The 14,828-nt window shown below is 53.0% G+C and overlaps 1 protein-coding gene across 1 annotated transcript in view; it reads left to right on the top strand.

Annotated features, from left to right (window-relative positions):
• Window positions 1–219: 219 nt before the first annotated feature.
• ARHGEF18 (Rho/Rac guanine nucleotide exchange factor 18) overlaps window positions 220–14,828 on the top strand; it is a 48,987-nt gene continuing 34,378 nt past the window's right edge. The window contains exons 1-10 of the mRNA XM_030466350.1: window positions 220–477; window positions 6,693–6,829; window positions 7,278–7,768; window positions 9,308–9,518; window positions 9,831–9,945; window positions 10,377–10,434; window positions 10,645–10,689; window positions 10,971–11,051; window positions 11,427–11,532; window positions 12,044–12,206. Of these exons, the coding sequence (XP_030322210.1) occupies window positions 393–477; window positions 6,693–6,829; window positions 7,278–7,768; window positions 9,308–9,518; window positions 9,831–9,945; window positions 10,377–10,434; window positions 10,645–10,689; window positions 10,971–11,051; window positions 11,427–11,532; window positions 12,044–12,206 (1,492 nt within the window). The 5' untranslated portion in view covers window positions 220–392. The remainder of the gene's footprint in view (window positions 478–6,692; window positions 6,830–7,277; window positions 7,769–9,307; window positions 9,519–9,830; window positions 9,946–10,376; window positions 10,435–10,644; window positions 10,690–10,970; window positions 11,052–11,426; window positions 11,533–12,043; window positions 12,207–14,828) is intronic.

The raw sequence follows: 14,828 nt of genomic DNA, 5'->3' as shown, positions 1-14,828 counted from the left end.
GTGCTGCCCAAGGTCAACCCATGGCAGCAAAGGTGAAGGACTGGTTAAGAAGAGTTAACCCTGGTAACAAGCAGTGGGTGTCAGGCCCTCACTGAGCGGTTTTTCCCCGAAGGGAAGAGGAAGTGGCTGGCTCTGTGGCAATCGCTGTCCTGGCAGCCATTGGGGCTCAGCTGCTCTCTGGGCCTCCACACTGGGAGCTTTGGGGTGCACAAACCCCCCAGGTGATCCTGTTGGACCCTCCATGAGCAAGGAGCAAGAGTCAGGGCAGCGGTGTGGGGGCTGTGGGTTGGGAGAGGGGGTTTGTTGGTTTCGTTTGTGCCGTTGGGAAGCTGTGAGATGGCTGAGGGAGGGGCCCCCGTGAGCAAACCTACAGCTCGGCTGCTGCTGCCCTGATGAGTTTCCACTTCTTGCTTTGGAGGAGAAGCCGAGGCTCTGAGGTACACGGAGAACCCACTGGAGAAGCCTCCAGCCCTCAGGGTAAGTCACCCCCCCTAAACACACATCGGGGCTGTCACTCCAGTTCCTCAGTGCCTCCTGAGGAAGCAGCTTTCCTGAAGCCAAACGTCCCCATCTTGGGTGTTGTTCAGCCTCCCCCCTCCCTGTGCTGGAAGGCAAAGCTTGGGCTGGGGAGCAGCACCCACGGGGAGCATCACTGCTCGAGTGCAGAGGAAATGAGGTGGGGGTTTTACCAGGAGGTAACCTGGGGTGGCTGCACACCCTATGGGTGCTGCTTCCAGCTCCAGCTGTGTCACAGCTGAAGGTTTGTGGGGACACCAGGGCACGGCCATAGCTTGGCTGTGGGACAAGGGCAGAGGGATCTGCACCCAAATCCCTCAAAACACCCTCCAGGACTGCCCGTGGTGATTGTGTCACTGGGGAGGTGACACTGAGAGGATGTGGGGAGGGCTGTGCTGGGCAGGTGTGGAAAAGGCTTTGGCAGAACCCCAGAGTAGGTTCCATGCCATGGAGGTGCCTGTGGCCATTCCCAAACCATCCGAGTTGTGCCCAGTGAGACCACAAGCTGGAGAGAAGGTTTGGTTTGGCCCAGGAGCCCAAGAGATTCGCAGGGTAAAACTTGACTTCTTCAGCTTGACCCAAGGGCTGGGAGCAAAGTTTGGAGGTGTTCTGGGCTGTGGGACAGATGCCAGTCAGGAGCAGTGAGTGTGAAGAGCTCAAGATGGGGAATTCAGTCTCCTGGGTCAGTTTGGAGACAGCTGAGAGAGCTCCCACCTGCCTCCTGTGTGGGAAAGCTGAGAAGGGCTTGGAGAAAGGTTCCTTCCAGGGATAAGGACTTTCTGTGAGCTACAGGATGATCCATGTTGCAGATGGACAGGGTCTCACAGCTTTCCTTGCAGAAGCTCTGCCATGGCACTTGGAATTGATGGCAAAAGGTGTAAATAACAAGCCTGTGGCCTTAACTCTCACCCAGTTCTCAGATGAGGGGTTCTGCAGGGGCAGAACCACCTTCAGGGTGATGGACTCTCTAGGGTGATGGCTGACAGCTGATCATGAAAGGAGCAAGGTGGGTTTGGCAGGGAGGGCAAGGGAGTTGCAGGGTGTTGGGAGTTTATTTTCTGTTCCCATCCACAATCCTGGACAAACCTTCAGGGGCTCTGTGGCCATTTATCCCCCTAACCCTGCTGTAGGAAGTCACTGACCCATCACACAGGTGGGAATGCCAGAGAGCAGGAATTTCTCTCTGGCTACAGCTTCCATCAGCTGATACTTCTGACAAAACACTTGGCTCCTCCACTCCCCCCTTGGCAGCCCCTGCAGCGCTGCCTCAGACTGCGCTGAGCTCTGTCCTGCTCCCTGCTCTCAGCTCCTGCTCGGGGCTCTCACCTCACTCAGGGCTCCCAAATGGCAGATTCCTTGCTCAACCATTCCTGGCCCTCCTTCTCCAAGCGCTGGAAGAAGAGATGGTCCTTCAAGAGAGGTAACAGCCTGGGGTGCAGGGCGTGAGGTCTGAGCAGGGAGTGGGGAGCAGTGAGGGTGCTGGGGACACAGCGTCCCGGCTGGGCTGGGAGCAGAGAGGGTTGGGGGACCCCAGGCAGAGCTTGGTGCTGAGTGCCCCCCGTTTCTCAGTGGTGGGGGGGAAGCTGCCTAAATGTTGGGTAAAGCTTTTCCTTTTTGCCTTCTTTCCAAGGCATGCCCATGCTTTTAGGAGCTGGGCAATGGGTTAAATTATCAGCCTTCTGGGTTTGAGATGGATTTGGGTGGGTGCTGCCAGCGAGCTGCAGGACCTGGGGTGTGCAGGGAGATCTCCCTTGGGTGCCAGGCCAAGGCTGAGCCTTAGGGTGAGAGTTTGGGGGTTGAACAGATGCTGGGGAAAAAAAAGATTCCTGCAGCCTGTGGTAGAGAGCTGTGAGCACAGCCCCTGTATTTGGAGCAGTCGGAACCAGGAGGTTTGGGTGGCACCATCTGGGCTTGACAGAGCCCCAGGGTGAGGAGGGGAAATGCCAGCAGTGGTGTGAACTGAACTCCTTCCTGCATGGAGTGCTGGGACCTGAAAAGAGGGAAATGAGGGAAGCAGGAGGTTTGCAGTCCCCAGTGAGCTGGGTGCTTCTCTCCTTGTCCTCAAACGTCACCTTCAGGGGGGGATGCTTTGGGGGACTGTGGCATTGGAGCTCCTGATCCCCTTTCTCCCTCATTATTCCCCTCCCTTCTGCCCCAGTTCTCCTGAGATGTGGATGTGCAGGAGACCAAAATCCAAAGTGAGTGGTCAGAGGAAGGTTATCTCAGAGCAGCTCTGAGCAGTGCTGAGGATTCCCCTCTCCCCAGTTCCTGTGGGGCAGTTCTGGGCTCACTGGGAAGGCTCAGGAGGGGGGGGACACGACTCATTTCTGTCATAAATTTTTATAATGAATAAATCAGGGCTCACAAGCACTGACAGCTCTGGGCAGTGTCTCAGCAGAGCTCTCTGTCCCTATCCCCAGTGTTTGTGCTGTGAGGACAGAACCTTTGGGTCTCTGCTTCTCTCCAGGGCACTTGTGGGGCTGTGTGGGACCTTCCCCAGTGACTGCAGAAAGCTGCAAAGTGCTGACTCCTTTTTGGGTTTTTGTTGGGATTTTTTGGGGTTTTTTTTTTTGTGACTTGGAGATGATCAGAAGGGAGATGTGAAACACTCTGTGCCCTCCTGAAGCTGAGAGGAGCCCAGGGTTGTGCTGGCTCCTGGCTCTCCTGGCCCTTCATGCCCAAAACCCGGGCCCCAAGCAGAGTGATAAGGCAGCTGCTGGCTCTGCAGCCCCTTGCAGGGTTGGACACCTTATCTCCAGCCCAGGCTGCAGGAGCCAACCCCCCACGGCTGCCAAGGGTGGGGATGTGGGGCCCAGAGCAGGCAAAGGACTGAGCTTCACCCCAGTTTGGCACAGGGCTGCCCAGACAGGTTACCCCATAGCCCCAGGCAGGAGCCAGGAGGAGATGGGATCATTGCTGTTTCTATTATCTGTGATGCTCTCTCTGGTTTCCCAACACTCTCTACCCCTGATTGCTGGGAAATGCCCGGGATATTCCAGCCTTTCCTTCCTCCTGGGATGGTTTCACAGTCACAACTCAGCAATCCCTTTGTGCAAGTGCCTTTGGCGTGGCCATGCCCCAGTGGAAAGGCAGAGAGAGCCTTTGAGGCTTGGAGGATGTGACCCCTGTGCTGGGAGCTCCCATCCACGTTTCCTCTGGTGTTTCCCACACCAGCATCCTGCTCCAAGCCACGGAGAGGGCAGGGGAGGATGGATCCCTGCTGGCAGAGCTGCTCTGGGGCTGTGACCCACCCGTGGGGGAGGCTGCAGGAGGGAGGTTTGGGCTGCAGGTCTCAGGGGTTTCAGTCTTTGTTGAGCTCCCAGTGGCCTTGCAGAGAGCAACGTGGAGACAAACAGCTCAGCTGCTCAATCTTCCTGTCCCCTCAGCATCCAAAGCCCTCGAGACTGTCCCAGGCTGCCACATGCAGGGAACATCAGTCCCTGCTTCCTTCCTCCCCAAGCCCAGATTTGTCACTTTTTTTTTCAGCTGGAAGCTCTGGCCAGGTCCAGCAGAGCTCCACTGGTGTGCAGGGACCTGCCCAGCCCAGGCAGTGACTCTTCCTCCCCAGCTCTGCCCTGGGAATTCCTGGGATGAGGCTTCTCCTTGCAGCAATAACCTTTTATGGTTCCCAGCCAGAGGCAAATTAAGCAACTGCAATCCTTAAATCTGCTTAATGTCCTCCCTCAGCAAACAGTCTGTGTTCCTGCAAGTGTCACTTTTGTCATCTCATCTCCAGCTTCAGCTGAATAAACTTGACCCTTGCTGCCTGCCATGCCTGGGGACCTGGGATGTCCCATCCCCTTCCAACCAGAATGGAGTTTGGGGCCATCCAAAGAGCCTCAAGAGCCTCCAGAGCTTTGCTGACAGATGCTTGACCACCTCCATCCTGAAACCAGGGATGTTCCAAACCCCTCAGCCCTGCTTCCCTCTCCTGCATGTCCCAGCAGAGCCTTTCCTTGCTCCTGATGCCAGAACCTGAAGGTGTTTTCCCTCCAGCAGCCTGAGGGTCCTCCCAGCTTGGCTCCAGACATGGTGACAGCTCAGCACCAACCCACCCAGCTGGTGGGGAGCCCTGAATTGTCATCTCTGCTGCTCAGACATTGCCTAAAATGGTCTCCCCATTGCTGTAGCTGCCTGACAGCCACAGGAGCTGAGGCCACCAGAGAGATCCTGGATGCAAAACTGATTTATTGCCTGTTGAACAGGAGTGTCTGAAGCCTCTGAGGAGGATATAAGTTGTTTGGTGGGTCTGGAGGGGGGGGGTCTGTTGACTCCAGGCTGTGTCTTGGCCAAATCCTGAGAGCTGTATGGCACAGGCAGAACACAGGGAATATTTTCCAGGCCTCTGAGGAGCTGACTCTGTTCCAGGAATCCACTTCAGAGCTGCAGCCTGGTGTAAGCTCAGTGTAGCCTTGGCAGGACAGTCAGACCCTGCTTGGGAGGGAAAAAAAACACCTCTTTGTTTTAGCTGAACCTGGGGGTCAGGGCTCTGGCCTCTGTCAGGCCACAGCACGTCAGCTCCTGCAGCTCCATCCCTGCTCCCTCCTGGGGCTTTACTGATTTTCTGCTGCTGGTTTGCTGCTGTGAGGGCAGGGAATCTCCTTTTCCTACCTTCCTTGGGTCATTTATCCCCCTGGGATCCTTCCTGTCACCTGGCTTCTCCCTGTCCATCTTTTCTACCTTCATCCCAGCCTCTTCTGGTGCTTCAGTGGCTTTTACTGATATTTGGCCACTCAGTTTCCTACAAGCTCATGCCCAAACCTGCACTGGTCTAAATGTGTGTTCAAAATGCTGCTTTTTGGTTACCAGTGATTAGAGGCAATCCAGGAGCATCTGAGGAACACAGAAGGTGATGTCCAGCAGCTCACTGAACCTCTGCCAGCTCTCACATTAGAGATGCAGCTCAAGGACATCCTGGGCAGGAATCTGGCTCTGAATTCCAAATGCCTTGTGAAGGAAATTCTACAACCCTGCTATAAAATCTTGGTGCAGATTTTCTCTGCTCTTAGAGTTAGGAAACCCTTCATTAAAACACTGCCTGCACAGAGTGTTTTCTTTCTGTGTTATTTATCAGCAGCTTGAGATCACTGCACACATTTAAACACACCAAACCTTCCTCCAAACACAAAATCTGGCAGCAGGATCCAAGGGACAAACCTCCAAACTCTCCCTCATGGTTGCAGCTTTTTTTCTTCAAGCTGGCACCATGCAATTTCAGTCTGCCTGGTGTAGCACTGAGCCCCACAGCAGGATGCAAGGTTTCCAAGAGGGCATTTCTGAGCAGTATCTTCCTCACATCTATGTTTTTACACTTTCCTGCTTCCTGACAGGTTTCTAGCAGTTTCTTGCTGGGTTTTCCCCCTGGATACAGCCACTTCCAGGATCTTGCTATTGTTCTCTGCATCTTCAGAGATCCACCACCACGCTTCAGGAAACAGCCAGGGGTTTGTTGGTTTTGTTGGTGGTTTTTTTTCCATCTCCTTCAGCTGTATCTCCAAGGACTAAAAGGCCTCAGTGAGTCATGCTCAGAGATGGCAGCAAAGGTTTAGAGTGTGTCTCGTGGCACAGGAATGTGCCTCAGGCAGCTGGACATCTATCCTACCATCCAGCCTCTCCAGACCTTGGTTTTGTTTCTCACTGAGTTATCAGATGGTGGATACACACTCAGGTTCATGTTCCTGTGTGGGGAAAACCCACAGGAGAGAGCCAGCACCCAGGGGATTGTTGCTCTGCACATTCAGCATTGCCTGGTGTCACTATTTTGCCTCCAGTTTGGCTTCCCAGCAGCATCCTTTATTCCTTAAGGATGAAAATAACATCAGTCAGTAGGGTTTTTTTCTAGATTCCTTCTTTTAAAGTCCATACTGTCAGTAACAGCTGTAAAAATGTGCTTAATTCTTCTGCTTTACTCCAGGAACAGCCTCTGGGGCACAGAGCATGTTATGAGGGTCTGGCAGGGATGGTCCCTCCTTGCATGTGCCATGGCTCAAGGGATGAAGAAACAGGATCAAGGTTCCCTCAGGATGAAGGCTGCTGAGGTCCAGAGGTTGCTTGGCAGTGCCAAGTGCAGGGCCAGGGAGCAGAGGGCCACATGGAGGTGGTGCTTGATGTCACCTCTCCCTGCATGGTCCCTCTGGGCCATCTGCTCACATGCTGTCACCTTCTCCACCTTGCAGGGTCTGACTGCAAACCCTGCTTACAGGAGTTCACTGACCCCAGCCCCCCAGGTTTGGAGTGTCCCAACCCCAGAAGCTTCCTCCCATCCCTGATTGCTGAGGATGACACCTTCTGCACCAGCATGGCTGAAGAAAAGGCAAGTGTCCTCTGTCCTTCTGCTGCCACCATGGGAGGCAGGAGCCAGAGCCAGCAAACTGGGTGATCAGCACTGTGTTCAGAGGGTTCTCTGGTGGAATAAGGATGGGGGGAAAGGGTGATGATCCAGACTTCTGAGGAATACAAGGTTATGTTGCTTCTGCTGCTGGGAAATATCTTGGCTCTGTGCTTTGTACAGGGGAATGGGGCACAGGGAGATCCTGGGCACCAGAAGGAGCAGAGCTGGTGGGGTTGGCTGCCAGGTGCAGGAGGAGAGAGCTCCTGTTAGAGTCTGGTTTGAGACACCCAGCTGAAGGTGGGTTGTTTGCCAGGAGAAGGGAAAGAAAAGCAGCTTCAGCTCTGTGTGGGTGGTGTTCCCTCCATGGGATGGGTGCAAGGCTCTCAGGTGGGATCCATGTAACCAGGCTGAGCTGTTGGTGCCTTTGCAGGAGGACTCTTCTTCCACAGAGTTGGATGTCCCAGCAGTGGACTTGCAGAGCAGCACTGAGGATCTCCTCTCAGACCCTGCTCTCCATGGCACGGAGTACTACAGAGATCTGGAATCCCTGAGCTCACCAGTTCCCAAAACAACACCAGAGGCAGCAATGCAGCCCGAGCCAGCAGCCCAGCCCATGTCTGCTGCTCAATCCCTGGAGGAGAGAGCAGGGGCTCTGCCCAAAATGTCCATGGATCTTGCTTTTTCCAACCCTGTTTCCTGCTCCATGCCTTATGACGAGGCTGCCCGCTGCTTTCTGAGCAGGGCTGGGGGCTGCTCCTGGGCAGCAGTCCCAGAAGGTGGGACCAGCACCTCGGAGTGCCCTGAAGGGGCAGGAGAAAAGGAGGAGGCCAAGGAGTCCTTCCCAACCCTGGTGAGATCCATGTCTACCTCTCGGAGGCACAGCTGGGGGAGCCCTCTGTCACCCGTGGACTGCAAACGCAGGTAAAGCAATATTTGAGCAATATTTGATGGGTTTGGGACAAATGATGCTGAGCTGCAGCCACTGCACTGCCCTGAGGTCAAGCTGCTTCTGGCTGAGCTCCCTCTGTCTGATCTGCCTCCCAGTATCTGGATGCCTGGGGTTGGGTGGGATGTGGAGGAACAGATGCTAAGGCACTAAGAGGCTTTAATGCCTCCTTGGCAGTAGGAAGCCCCTCTTTTCCTGCTCTTGGGGCTGGGAAGAGGATTTCTCATCTGGGTGAGTTCATTCCTGTCTGGAGGGACCCTTGAGCAGCATCACCTGATGGTCCCCATCCTCTGCCTCAAAGGGAACTTTGCCCAACCTTAGTAGAATTGAGAGTTGTGTCAAATCCTTTCTCTTCTTGTCTGTGAGCTGGGTTGGTGGGGTCTGTGCCTGCAGTGTCCCCCAAGCTTTGTCCTCCCTGTGCCTGCAGGGGCCAATGCATTTTGTGACATGATGCTGAGCTCTGGCTGGAAACAGTTTCCAGGCCTGGCATCACTGCTGTGCTGAGCTCTTGCCACACTAATGCCTTGGGCTCCAGGTTCCTACACTCATCCTTCCCCTGCTGACAGATGTATTGATCTCCTGGATAACTGGGAATCAGCCAGCAAGAGCTATTTTTATCCATCTCCTCCTTATAAGGTACCCGAAAATTATCTCAGCCTGAAATCTTGACAGTTCTTTATCAAGCTCAGACTTGGGTTCTCAGACCTGTTGCTGTTCCATCTGCCTCTGGCTCAAGTCACAGTTTATGCTGTGGAACAGGCACATGAGGGATGGTGGCACAGAGCTCCTGGCAGTGTCAGGGACTCGTTCAGTCCCCTGGCTGAGCATGGGGCCAGAGAAGGGGCCAATACCCCACCCTCCCCTAAGCAAGTGCTTCCTGAAGCCTCTGCCTGGCAGCAGGGATGAAGTGACAGTGATCTGCAGACAGAACCTATGCAGGGAGTGAGGTTTCCCACCCAGCCCTATCCATCATTTTGCTCCCATGCTCTTGGCACTGCATGGAATTGCTGACATGGGTTCCAGTCAGGAACCCGTGGGGCACTGGGGGAGATGGTCCCCATCTCATTACCCAGAAAAGGATTTCTTTTTCCTTCCTGGAAGCTGTGCCCTGGTGAGAAGAGGACTTGAATCCTGCTGTCACTGTGATGATTGGATAAACAACAACATCTGCTATTTCTAAATTCCCAGAGGGACTTCCCTGGCACTTCAGCTCTCCTGCAGGCCAGGCTGCTCTCTGGGTGCCTGCACAGTCTCAGGGATTGCTAAGGGATCAGTGATCCCAGTGCCCCAGGAGCTGGTGGCAGCCAGAGGAGCTGTTTGTGACATTCTGAGGACTTGATGTCCTGGCTGATGCTCCCTGGAATTTCCTTTTCCAGGTGCCTGCTGTGCTCACCCTCCTTGACCCAGCTGCATGAGCTCTTCAGGACTTTTCACCCCATTGCAGGGACAGTGCAGTGCTGGGCACAGTGAGGTGGGCACCTGCTAACCTGCTGTGTTCTTCTGCCCTGACTTAGGTTCAGCCTGGATGCCACTGAGATGGGCAGCGACCCAGAGCAGGAGGATGTGGAGAAGAGGAGCAAGTCCTGCCCGGAGCCTCCTGTGTCCTTTCAGCTGCCCAAAGGGGAACTGGAAAGCTGGAGGAGCAGAGGGGGTGGCCTGGTGATCGAAGTGGAGATTGAGCCATTGTGCCCCCACCACAGGGTCAGCCCTGGCCTGGAGGAGGGGGTGAGTGTGCCAGGGTAGTGGCACCCAGGGGTGAGGTAGGGGTGCAGGAGGCAATCAGTGCATGCAGGAGCCAGCAGCAGGCTGGACTCCTGTGCCAGCCTTGAATCAGGGACACCAAGAGGGTGTCTCAGCCCTGGGACAAACTGCCCCTTCTTGCAGGACAAAAGCCCCGGGAGCTGGCTGGTTCACAGCCCTCATTTTTTATCAGTCCAGTTGGAATTTCCCTCACTGCAACTTGGGCCTGTTGCCTCTTGTCCTGTCACTGTGCCCCTGGTGCCCAAAGGACTAAAGGTGCCCATTTTACTTCTCCAGGCACGTGGCAGCAACGGGAAGAGACTGAGGTCCAAGTCTGTCCCAGCAGCCTGTGAGACAGTCGCCTCCCCTCAGGTTCCTTGCAGTTTCAACACTTCTCTTCCAGCTGGGGAAGGTTGGTATGGACTCTATCTATGGCATTAAATGAGTGCAAGATATTTGTGATTAAGAAGATAAAGAACTGGAGACGTAGGCTCTGCAAACCTAGAGATCCTCTGCTCTTCCTTTCCACATGGTCTCAGGAGCTCCTGAGATAAAAAGGCAACTTTGGGTCTGATCCTGGCTAAGTTAAGTGCAGCCATACCTGTCCCCAGTGACACATTGTCACATAACCTCTGCATCAGTCACTCCCTCCTCACACAAGGCAAAGATTTCCTAGGAACGAAAGGCACTGCTTCAGCTGCCCAAGTTTAAAGGTGTCCTTTGTCCTAAAAGGAGAAAGAATGGGGGAAAATGTGGTCTCTGGGCAGCCCCCCCCTCTGACAGCAGTGCCCTGAACTAACCAGGGCAAACCAGGATCTCTGCTGAGAGTGTTTTATGTTCCAGGTGTTGAACCCCCTGCTCTGGAGATGCTGGAGAAGGACCATGTGTCCCCAGACCACGTGTAGGTATTGTCAGTCCTGGCTCTGTGGAGATGGTGAAAGTTCTTGAGTATATCTGAGCTACTGGAGCTGCCATAGCAAAGGAGATCCCATTCTGTGCTGGGGCACAGCTGAGTAGCTGGTTGTAAACTACCACCTGATGCTTTTTGGGGTGCAGAATGCTTTTGCCATGACGTTTTCTAACCTCTCCATTTTCTTTTCCTCTCTGGTAGGCTAATTGTCCAGCAGGTACTTCAGGAGCTGAAACAATACCATGGGTAAGTGTGTCTGGGAGAGGGATGTGGGGAGGTCATGAGTCTCCCTAGGACCCACCTGGCAAATGACACTTGGTTCCCTGAGGGGCAAATCCCCAGGGTACCAGAATCCCCAGGGTACCAGAATCCCTGTGTTCCTCCAATGAACCCAGGGTAGAATTGCAAAGAGAAGGAGTAACTCTAAACATGGTTCTGCTCTGTCTCCAAAACTGAGCCTTCTTGCTGACCCAAAAGTTCTGCTCTCACATTCTTTGTTGTGTGTCTGATGTCTTCTCCCTGCACAGGGCGAAGCAGAGAGCTCACACACAAGAAGGCAGTGATTCTTCCCAGCAGAACCTCACCTGGTTTGAGTTCCTGTCTAATGAGTAAGTGACCCAGAGAGTAACCCACATGCTCCGTGTTACCAGAGCAGCCTCATCTCCAGCCCAACTCCATCAAAGCTCTACAGCCCTGCTAATACTGTGTGCAGGACACTGGTGTCTGCAGTGGCTCAGCCAGGACTGGGGCCTTCTTCTGCCTCACACTGAACAAAAACTCAGAGGCAGGCAGGACTCACACACATAATTTGAAAGTTCAGCTCCTTATTTGCAAGTGTCCCATTAATAAATGACATGACTGATGCTGAACCAGATCCCTCAGGAGAAGGAGTTCTAAATGCTTCAGATGAAGCTCCTCAGTGATCTCTTTGCACTTGGTCAGTTAACTTCCCCCTGGTGAACGTGGTCTTGGTCTTGTTTCAGAAATGAGGAGAGTGGAAAGGTTGATAAAGCAGAGAAAGGCACGAAGGTGATGAGACGTCTGAGTTCCCTGCGGAGCCGAGTCACCGGGTCCTGGCAGAAGGATAAGGTGAGGGAGCACTGCTCCTTTTGTGGAATTCTGCTGAATTCTTCAGGTAGAAAGGGGCTCTGAGCCCAGGGACCAGCTAGTTAAATTGATTTGGGATGGCTGATGGCCAATTCACTGTGACCCCTAAATTAACTGCACAGACTGACCCCCAAAGTTCAGCCCCCTTGGCTCCAGGGCACCTCCTGGCTGCCCTCCTGGTGTTGTATGAGTGGTACAGATCAGGAGAAGAGAGTTTTGGGTGGGTGACTGCCAGGAGCACCCACTGTGGCAAGGAGGAGAGCCTGGAGAGGCACAACCTGTGTCCTGCCCATTGCACCTTGCCTAGAGGGACTGGGCTGAGCCTTAGGAAAACATTTGGGAAGAGCATTAGGATCCCAAAGGCTGGAGCACAAAGCTGTGCCCACTGTGGGTGCTCACACCAGCTTTCTGCATGCTTCTTTTTACCAGCAGGGAAAGGAAAATGTGGGCAGTGCAAGGCCAGTAATGGAGCTGTGGTTTTCTCTCCTTCCAGGGTAAGAACAAAGAGCAGCCAAAAGAGAGGGAGAAGGAAAAAGAGACAAAGGAGCCAAAAGAGATCAACAGGCACCAGCTTGTGCCAGGGGTTTTCTCCAGCTGCACCAGCTGCTCACTGTGTGCCAAACCTCTTGTGAATAAAAGTGCTCTGCAGTGCCTGAGTGAGTATGGCTGTCACCAGCTGCTCCCACCCAGCCTGACTGCAACCCTCTCCCCGACCTCCCTCTGGCCCAGGTCAGCTGTTCCTTTGCCTAAACCAGCCTCATGGATTGCTTCATTCTTCTGCCTGGCTTGACTGGACCCCACCACCCTGCTTGGCCTGGCTTGGCTGTTTCACCAGATTGTTGAAATGATCCCTAAATCCTGCCTGGCAATAGCTGATCCTTATTTCATTTGTCTGCTTGACCATTTCCTGCCCCTTTTCCCAAAGGAGGGTTCTAGGTCAACTTTTCCTTTAATATTTTTTTTTCCACAAAATTCTGCTTTGCCCAAGCAAATATCCCTGCTGCCTGAGGGAAACTGGATCTTTTGGGCCAGTTTTTCTAGCTGCAGTGATTTCCCAGCTCAGCTTCTGCCCCATGCACTGGCACGGGGATTTCCAGAGCATCCAAAACTTTATTAACTAACACAAAAGTCAAATGGTGCCTCCTCGAACCTGCACGGGTCAGATTGTTGCTTTACAGACACAAACAGTGCACAGGAGTGCTGGCTGTGCTGCTTTCCTGATGTGTGTCCCAGTACAGTCACTGGGACATTTGCTGCCTGGCTTTGGCTGCTGGACAAACTCTGTCCCTCCTCTTTGATCTCACTCAGAGCACTGAAGAACATTTTAATTCCCAAGAGATCATCTGAGGGCACAAAAAAAAAAAAAAACAAAAACAACTTCTGGAAAGGAAAGAATTGCTCTCTTTCTCTACCCTGCATCCTCAAACAATGATTGCTCTTCAGTAAGAGTCTCTCTTAAGGTCAGTAAAACCTTCCGGGGGGGCATCAAGGAGCTGGCTGCCCCTGGATGTGCACTGTTGGAAGGGTGTTTTAACTTGAGGGCAGAGGGAAGGAAACTGGAAAGGACCACAGGTCCAGGAGTAGAGGTATCACAGCAAAAAGCAGGGAGCTGAGTAAGAGCAAGTGCTTTGTAACTCCTAGTATTTAGAGAGAATCCAAATTTTAGGAGAGGTGGCAGAGTTAGGCCTTGTTATTCCTTTCTGAGGAACCTCCCAGCAGAGGCTCTGCTTGCAGTCCTGGGTGCTGCTTTACAAAAAATATCTGAGCTGGAGAAGATACCAGACAGTCCTTGATCCCCAGTGCACCAAGAGCTTGGAGCTGTGTTCTGGAGGGTCTTGGGAACCCTGAGGTCACTGCTGCTGTGATTCTTTTCTGAACAACCACTGTGGAGTTCTGTGGTTTGGAGTGCAGGGCTTGGAGCTTCAGGTGAAACAGGAGTGTGGCTCAGCATCTGCCATCCATCCTAAAGCTGTGGGGCTGGGACAGGAGGGACAGTAGTAACCTTTATGTTGTTTCTGTCTTCTTGAGGCATCCTAACACTCAGGAGAAAAACTCCAGAGTGGTTGAGGAACTGGTTTGTGTTTGGGTTTCTTTGACATCTTCTTTGGCTTTCGGGGATGCTCAGGGATACAAGGCCCAGGCTCATTTTTTGTGTGTTCCCTTTGCAGTGTCTTGAACTGGAGAATTGGGCAGGGTTCTGAGATGTTCAGTAAAATTAATGGCCTGGCTGCAGTCAGATCTGGACTGGGACTTGTGTGACAAGAATGGATATATTTGGATTACGTTGGGCTGAATCCTTTGTGAGCTGCTTCTGGGTGGTGGAGTTGCCAGTTGGTATCAGATTCTCCCATTATTGTGGCTGACAAATCCCTGATAGAGCTCTTGAAAAGCAAACCTTGGGGCCAGTGTGGAGCCTGAGCAGCTCTCCTGCTTTTCAGAAGAGCAATTTGCTCTGTCGGGGCTGAGTCTGAGCTGTGGTTGCTGCCAGGATCTGAGGATATTTGGCTGCTCCTCTTGTTTTCTCATCATGAACTCTCACCATCTATAAGCTCTGGTCCCCAGCCAGATCTCCATCCATCTCATGCTCAGGAGCTGGTGTTGTTGATGTTCTTTCTTCACGGTACCTCCTCACGGTATTTTTAACAGCAGCACCACCACGTGGTAGAAGAACAAAAGAGGGTCATGGAAAGAAATGACAGGAAAAGGTGGGAAAGAAATGACAGGAAAAGATGGGAAAGAAAAAGGGATGGGCTGAAGCCAGGGAAAGGAAAGATGGGGAAATGATTGGGAAGCTGGAGGTCATTCACTGTCCTGTGGACAGAAAGGTTTGTGGCTTCCACGACTGTGCTGAAATAGAGGAGTGGGAGCTCTTATTAGAGGAAGAAACAGCAGGAGGAATTCTGCTTTTAATGCAAAATGAATCCTTGTTCTGCTAGAACCATCCATGTGAGTTGCTACCTAAACCCTCCCATCCATCCTTACACCACAAAGCCAAAGTCTCCCAGGAAGGGAGGGGAGGAGACTGTCAAAGAGTACAGATGTGGGATTGTTTCTGCAGTTCCAAGTTTTGGAGTCTCACAGGTGATGTTAGGAGCCTGGCAGGACTGGAAAAACAAAGGGGAATATTTGCAGTCTCTGGGATCTCAACACCCAAACTTTGCTGTTACATAAACTTTGAGCTGTGAGTCTGTAGGTTTCTTGTTCACCTGGAAATGGAGAAAGCTCCTTTTGAGCCTTTGCTGTCAAGGGTGGAAAAGTTCTGTCCCTAAATTAATCCC

This window comes from Calypte anna, chromosome 28, assembly GCF_003957555.1.
Source record: "Calypte anna isolate BGI_N300 chromosome 28, bCalAnn1_v1.p, whole genome shotgun sequence".
NCBI classification, from domain to species: Eukaryota; Metazoa; Chordata; class Aves; order Apodiformes; family Trochilidae; genus Calypte; species Calypte anna.
This window is presented reverse-complemented; position numbering and strand designations above follow the sequence as displayed.